Raw genomic sequence first — 8,198 nt, forward strand, 5'->3', positions numbered from 1 at the left:
TGGATGATTAATCAGCACAAGGCATTGTTAGTCATAATATGCGGAGAAAAACACCCACAGAAGTCTAAAAATGTCATGCTATCGAATATGTTTTTAAATATGCATCAACATCATAAATAGCAATGTGTTTTTCGTAAGATTGTCACAGACATTGTGTAAAACAACAACATGAAATGATATAATACCAAATATGCTTTTATAGGTTGAACAAATCACAAACTTGTTGGAAAATGTCACAAATTAGATTTTATTCGTATTTCTCAAAACAAATGATACGTTTGTAGCTTTAAAAATGGTCTCTTATTGTTTGTATAATTTCGAAGATAAAATAGGATATATACATAATCAAGCTAAAAAAATATGGGACAAATAAAATCGTTAAATGTCACAATGGTTGATAGTTTTTGTATGTTTATGCATAGACATTAACCCTAAACCTAACCCAGCACAAAATTGGTTACATTTTGGATCTACGTCAAGAATAAATTCTTAAACGTGTCAAGCATGACAATGCTAGTCCGAATTAAATAATTCGTGAATACTCGATAAACTTATGTTTTTTGTAGTTATTTTAAGATAACAAGTACATATGATTGTATAAAGTTAGAGTCGATGATAAAACATTAAATGTCTTTATGGCAGTAACCTTAACCCTAACCCACCGTGATTGTCTGAAATACAACCACAGATAAACATATTGCAATACGTAACATTGATTAATTTTTTACATTGTTGGTTTGAAATACCAAACAATGGTATCAAATTTCATGATTATATGCTTTGACATGCTATACTAATTTACGCAATTACCTTATCATATCGTTTCGGATGACAATATATGGACTTCTGTGAAAGAGACACTTTTCAATATGTTTCTTAGTTTTTATTTTATTTGCATATATTGCCTGCCTTTGTTTCCTGTGTAAAGCGGGACTTAGCATTAATGGAATAAAAGTCAAAAGAAAATGAACCACTTGAATCAATACACAATCAGTGGAAGTTGTTTTTTTGAGGGTGCATGGACTGATATTTAACTTCCGAATTTAGTGAAAATGGTAAGTGTTCAAGATGGATATGTTTATTTTGTTGTCAAAAAAATGTGTACTTTTAGTATTCATCCATCTACATTTTATCGATTTATCGCCATTTGTATGCCTGTTATTGTATTATTTTTAAATCAGGTACCAGTACTCATCAGACACTTAACAATCAAATTGTGTAATATCTAATTTATTTATCATAGATATTAATCCAACCGTAAATTATTTGTTCCTTGTACAAATATTTATCATGTGTGGTCTTTATTGTGAGTTGTGACGAAATAAAATAAATAGTTGAGAGTAACAATTTAAATGTTGATATACAATAATAATTGCTAAACGTTTCCCTTTAGGTAAAGGTAACAATACATCGATTCCTTCTGAGACGCTTATTACAAATAAATAAGGTGACTTGACACAAATCTTACAATTTTGTTGCAGCTTGATTGTGTAAAGCATCCTTCTAGAAGCTTATTTCGAAAATATTGTTTAAGTAAGACATGACGTTTTACAAAAAAATGTTGATCTACTGACCAGTGGCTGTATGAAATATATTATGTCAGGTTTTCGGAAAATTAACAGTAAAATATAACCGTACTGTTTACTTAGTGATTTAATCGGATAACCGTGCCAATACATATCACTATTCGTTGTTTAAATTTAAGTGTTACGGACCGTTTCAAGGTGGTACCTAACAATTCGTGATAAACGTACCTATTTTGTATATATATATATATATAGTATGTATGCCTTGTGCTGTTTGTGGAGTTTTGTGCTGTTCTTCTATGTTTCTTGTTTGTGTTCTATGTCTTTGGCGTTTGCCCAGTGCCACTAAACCGGGTTTATGTTTAAACGTTTTGCTACTGAGCTTGTTTCTGTAGCCTTTTGCATAAATAATGTTAAAAAACGTTTTAAATACATGACTTAATTAATATTTAAGTAAATTATTAACCGGGTTTCTACAGACTATGTCTTCATCTTCCCCTAGTTAGCTAACACGTGTTACTTCGGATTTATATCAATATATGCCCCTATAGTTAGATGTTGACCCGTGATCTGTGACCTTTTGTCCACTGTTAAACAACATCATGAAAGGTAAGAATAAATGTGTCAATTTAGTACTACCTTTTCAGACTTACATACCTTAGATGATATATCTACTTTTCAATTTCGAAGCGCCAAATTTGTTTGTACGTGCTACCAATTCAACGGAATCTGGCCACTGTTCTGCCATTTCTGTGGTTGCTAGTTCAATTGATACCGTTGAAAATGTAGTGCACTTTGTTTTCTCCCTTTGTTTAAAGTACTCCTGCTCAGCAAATATCACAATTTAGCGCACAATTTTAACACAATAAGTTGCTTTAATTTGTGAACATGATATTTCTGATATCGTCAACATATTGATATATGAACGAAACCTACATAGCACAAACCCTACGTGGTCGGTTTGAATGGCGATACAATTTGTCTTATATGAAGGCATTTTGTGTTCTTGCGATAAACATACACATGCTACTTCCCTGTTATGAAAATAAACCATGTAAAAAGGAGGCCTTGGTGACACAACTTTAGACACCGTCAATTACAGTTAGTCGCACACAGTATGGTGACGAGTATAAAGTACTACAATCTTAAACTTCTGCAAACGTTTATGTAAGCAGTGCCATTCATTTGTAATACTTTCGAGGATTTAGACAGATTGAAAATTGTTTAGACAATGATTTTTTTTTAGAAAATGGGAATTGTAACAACCAGCATGCCATAAAAGTGCTTTGCATTTGGCTGTTTTAGTCAGTATATTACAAGGAATGCTGTGTTGCACTCTTTTTTATAAAAAAGGTGGGTGCATTTGATAATAATCCATTCAAAGATTTAAAAGAAGGACCTTATAATAAAGGACAATCCATGAGGAAATTTGTTCCCAATGTTGGGCTCGTACTGGTCACCGGAAAAATAGCAAAACACTCTAATTGATGACTGTTTCTGATCAGGTTTCCCAAACAAACTTCACTCTTCGCCCTTTTACCTAAATAAGACTGCATGTTAAATCTGAAACGAGAAAAGTAAAACTTGGATGAAAGGTGCGTTCGGTGTTGCAATCACACCAAACACTGCTCAAACACTAGCACGGAACTCTTACGCACTGAGCTATCCAGGCAGCTGCTTAACGAAATACAACAATAAAGTAGACCACTTTGAGATTTTAAAGTCTTCCATTCAACATTTAAACAAAACAACGATTAGTTTTTATTTAGCGGTACCCACTTATTCTGCTTTCTTTCTTTTAGGCATGCTGTAGAATAAAGCTGTATACTAATCATTGTGAGCAATTAACAGAAAGTGACCTGAAACCATAATAAAAGAAAGACTGAAACTTTCAAAGAGATCATGAAACAACAACTATGACTTTTTGAAAGTTCTGCTCATAATCAACCACTGCTGTTATATTCATAGCAATATACTTTGTACATTGTAATCTATTACTTTTCAGAGGACTTGTTTATTCTTTGCTTAATGAATATAGCCTGGGATTTTGACTTTTAAGGCGTGTGTTTGTGATTTGTCCCAACAAAACTTCTTCTTTCAAACAAACCATAAATGATATCTTCTTATTTATGCTTGTAACATCAACAGGGTGAAAATATATTTACCCCTATTGAGTTTGATATCAGTAGGTCAAACGTCAATATCGTGGATACTTTTACCATAAAAGCTGTGTCCGATGGGTATTAGGATTTTTTGCATGAACATAGGTTATGATTTATAGATAACCCTTATGGATTTTGATGTAAGTACGTCAAAGATTAAAGTCGTGGTGACCGTTAATCGAAAAACGTTTTCAACTTCATATATCGAAGACTTCAAATTTAATAGGCTTATTGACACTGACTAGTAGATGATCCCTATGAAACTTTAGTTACACTGACTTTTACTCGATGGCCGGTTATCCGCTAATGTCCACAAATTTTGATCGTTAAGTCCTTTATATTAGATATTATTTACTCCAACTTTAATGACCTCTTTATATGTTAAAATCAGTTGTTCAAAGGAAAAGGTGAAGGTAGAAAACAATATTTGAATTATAATTGGTATTGCATTAGGTCTGACAATCACGAGTACTCCCGACAGGCAACGTAAATGTAGCCATATGAACTACTACTAATGAAAATTGTTGTACCATATGTATTATCATTATATTTTCAGCGTACTGATCTTAACCATGGTCAACGAAGGAGCCAGATGTATTTTTTTCCGTCGACGGGTCGTTCTTAAAACGGTTGTAGTGTTGTGCTTACTTGTATTTATAACATTACTATATGACGTCAAAGACAAAATCATAAAGGCAGACATTACTTATGTCGAGGGCTATACCGACACTTTTACGTTTAAGCCATTACGTAACGGCATAAACGCGCCTTTGGGCGATGCCGAAAATGACTTTAAACGAATCCCTTATGTTATGGGCGAGGCTGAGCGAATGCTTAGAACACTCAAAGACTTGGACAAAGCGAACTTTCTTAAAGAGCTGTTAAACAATTCGGATGTGTCTGGTAAACAATACACAGGTAGAATCATCCGTAAATTTTCAACAAATAAAATCAAATTCCGCTTTAAAAGGGTACAACCATCATCAGACATTGCTAATGATACCGGAAGAGAATTTATGCAGAAAAGCTGTAAATTTTGGGCGGTGCTTACAACGATATTTGAGCCTCCGTCGGAAGCTGTACGACGGTTTAAGTACATGAGAAACTGGTGTATGGTCATAGCTGGCGATGCTGGGTGGCCAAAGAAATACCTTCTCCCCTCTTCTGTGCCTAATCAGACAATCGTTTTCTTAAGTATGGAAGATCAAAACAAGATACAGTCTGATTTTATTGACGGTTTGCCATGGAAAAGCTTCGGCAGAAAAAATGTGGGTTTTTTGTATGCGATTGCGCATGGGGCAAAGGTAATATGGGACTGTGATGATGATAACATGCTTAAGTTTTGGATGGAAGGAGCTTCTCCAGACGACAATTTATGGATAGAAACGTATACAAACATGGACGGAACTTTTAAGCCTTTAACTTTGGTTGACGTAAAAGAAAAGTACAAAAATGACCTACCCAATTTCTTTAACCCGTATCCATATCTAGGAGCGCCAAATCCGAAGTGTTGGCCGAGAGGGTATCCATTGACTTTGATTACATCATCTGAGGGGATGGATCATTTAACATTTAAACGTGTAAGTAATGTTAAACAAGCTGCTAACAACGTTGGTATTCTCCAGGCTTTGGCCGATCATGAACCTGACGTGGATGCTTTGTATCGTCTTATTCATGGGACTCCGTTCTCCTTTCAACGACCAAAGTCGGATAAAGACAAAAAGTCAGCCGTGCTCTTGTCACCAGGAGTGTATTCCCCACTAAATGCCCAAGCGACGCTACATTTTCACTCAGCTTTCATTACAATGTACCTGCCAACCACTGTCCATGGTCGTGTTTCGGATATATTGCGAAGCTACATTGCACAGGCCGTTCTTTCCTTGAAAGACATACTGGTCGGGTTCATGCCACGACCTCTGGTTGACCAAGACCGTAACGTCCATTCACACTTGGCAGACCTTCAGTCGGAAACACCTTTGTACACCAGAGTTGAAGTATTCGTATCATTTCTAGATCACTGGAGAAGAGACAAGATAGCCAAAGGCGAGCATAAGTCACGCTCATTGGAAGATCTTTATGAGGACTTGTATATTGGAATATACGAACGCGGCTTTATAGAGATTGATGACGTTTTTGCTATTCAGCGGTGGGTTTTGGCTCTTTTTGGTGTTGGGTATACGACGAGAAGTAATGACAAACTTGTTGATACGGCTTCTGATTGGATTATAAGTAAGGACAAATCAAACTTTAACGTTGGATCATCGGTCTTTTACCAACCAATTTTTTTTCCAAAGAACTGTGAAGTGGTTAAAGAGAAGCATACCAAAATGACATTTTGGACCTCCGATTTGCACGACGGCTGCAGAATAGACTTCCCGACAATTCTCTCGTCTCTTGGACAGCGAATTTTGGTTGCTGGCTACAAGTATAGAAACACGCCATACCCAGAAGTCTTTAATATTTCAAACATCATAGTTCCACAATCAATTCCTAAAGAAATAGAAGATTACAGGATAGGGACTCAGGTTACGCACGATTTAATTATCAAAGTTATGCAGTTTTATACAAATGATGAATTGTTTCAGAGTGTTGATGCATTTTATTGTGGATTTTATTCGTCAATGTGCCAGTTGTGGATGCCACTAAACAACACTAAGTCGATATTATTTATCACAGCTCATCGATACAATCTTGGAAGATGCACTGTAGAATCATGGAATAAGTTAACAAATCAGTTAATTGATCTTGAATTAAGAAACGCTCAAAGTCTAAAAGGAGCGAAACACATAATTGGCGGTGCTAGTAGATATGATTATGAATATCTGAAATTCTATACTGGTCTTGGTGATGCCATAAAATTGATAAGCAGCTTTGGTGGCATGTATACAAAAGGTGGTGAATTTAAACCAACAGAGGCTGAAATTCTTGTTGCTGGCTATGATAAATCAATGATCGGAAAAGTGAAGTCTTTTAAACTTATTGACATTCATAAAAAATATAAACACTACACATCAAACGATTTACTTAGACATAAAGCAATAATTTATATCCCTTATTCTGTTATGTCATATAAATTAACAGACTTTTATTCCATAAATATTCCATTATTTATGCCTAGTCCAAAATTTTTAAGAAGTCGAGGCGGACTTGGAGCAGATAGAACGAGTACCACACCACCTTATTGCAATATGGATAAAGATTTACATTTGAAAGTGAGCAAACACCCTACATCGTACCATTCTTACAATCCTAATGCTGAATTCAATGATGACTCTGAAGCAGAGATGTACTGGTTACAGTTCAGTGACTTTTTTGACTGGCCGCATATCCAGTATTTTGACAGTATTGAAGATCTGGATACAAAACTGAACACAGTCGACTTTGACACTGTGAGCAATATGATGAGAACGGAAAATGAAATAAGAAAGCATTTAGTTCTAAGTCAATGGTGCTCAATTATTTCTAGCATTAAGCATTAGCCTAAAAACACATAACAATTTATTTTTTTTATCACAAAATAGTCTTTCACAACATATGGTTTCATGATTTGAAGAAAAATGTACTCGAGTATGATAATATGCCTTTATTACTGTTGATGATTTAATTGAAATGAGTTAAAAAAAAATAATGTATGAAAAAATGCATCATCCTACATTGTGCGCCTTTAACGTATCCGCTGTACAAACGGGCTTGTTATTTCATCATTTTTTTGGCGGTAATGTTAAGATTTGATGCCTTGTGATAATACATAATTGTGACAGCATTTAAATATTTCATTGGATTATTAATAATTTGTGTGTGTTACCAGTTATGAATAATGGCTGTGAAATTTCGGGGTTTGGAAACAAAAACAGAGATTGAAAGGGTTCAATTAAAGTTTTGTAAATTAATAAAACAGTCAACATCGAAAATGTTAATTTGTTAGTTATAAGTGTTCAGTGCCATGACAGGATTAATGGAAATTTAAACTCAATTACACTGAATCCAATCATACATAACGGAACATACACGCCTGGGAAATACTGACGCCAGCAATTATCAAACACTTGGTTACACTCCCCCGCCCGGGAAAGCATTTCTCCCGAAATGGAAATTTACCATAAGTTGAAGGAACCCATGCTCCCATTAGCCCTTGGTTACAAAGTTATGGACAACAAAAAAATATGACATTACGCAAAAATAACAATAGCATGATATGGGTGGTCCATGCTGTATGAACTGAAAACTGAAGATGTAGCATGAATCGATGAATTCAGTTCATCTAAGTTCAAAATTGTACAAATTTCAAGATCAATAAGATTACAAAAAATAATCTTGGGTAAAATTACTACAATATAGATGCTGATGTACATCGTTTCCAGCTATTTAAGACAAAAAAAGAGAAGAAATTAATATATCCAAGTAAATACGGAAAGAAACACAGTGAAATGTATTAGATACAGCACAGGAAAAATCCCTGCTGCAATTTCTGCAAAATAAGAATAAATAAAACAAAGCAAAGCATATAACA

At 34.7% G+C, this 8,198-nt stretch overlaps 1 protein-coding gene across 1 annotated transcript; it reads left to right on the forward strand.

Moving 5' to 3' along the window:
* Positions 1-827: 827 nt before the first annotated feature.
* On the forward strand, positions 828-7,895 carry LOC128230236 (uncharacterized). Its single transcript, XM_052942333.1, has 2 exons — positions 828-1,055; positions 4,245-7,895. Exon 2 carries the CDS (start codon positions 4,261-4,263, stop codon positions 7,165-7,167), a length of 2,907 nt encoding a protein of 968 aa, XP_052798293.1. The 5' UTR covers positions 828-1,055; positions 4,245-4,260; the 3' UTR covers positions 7,168-7,895.
* Positions 7,896-8,198: the final 303 nt, after the last annotated feature.

Source organism: Mya arenaria, chromosome 4, assembly GCF_026914265.1.
Source record: "Mya arenaria isolate MELC-2E11 chromosome 4, ASM2691426v1".
Classification (NCBI taxonomy): Eukaryota; Metazoa; Mollusca; class Bivalvia; order Myida; family Myidae; genus Mya; species Mya arenaria.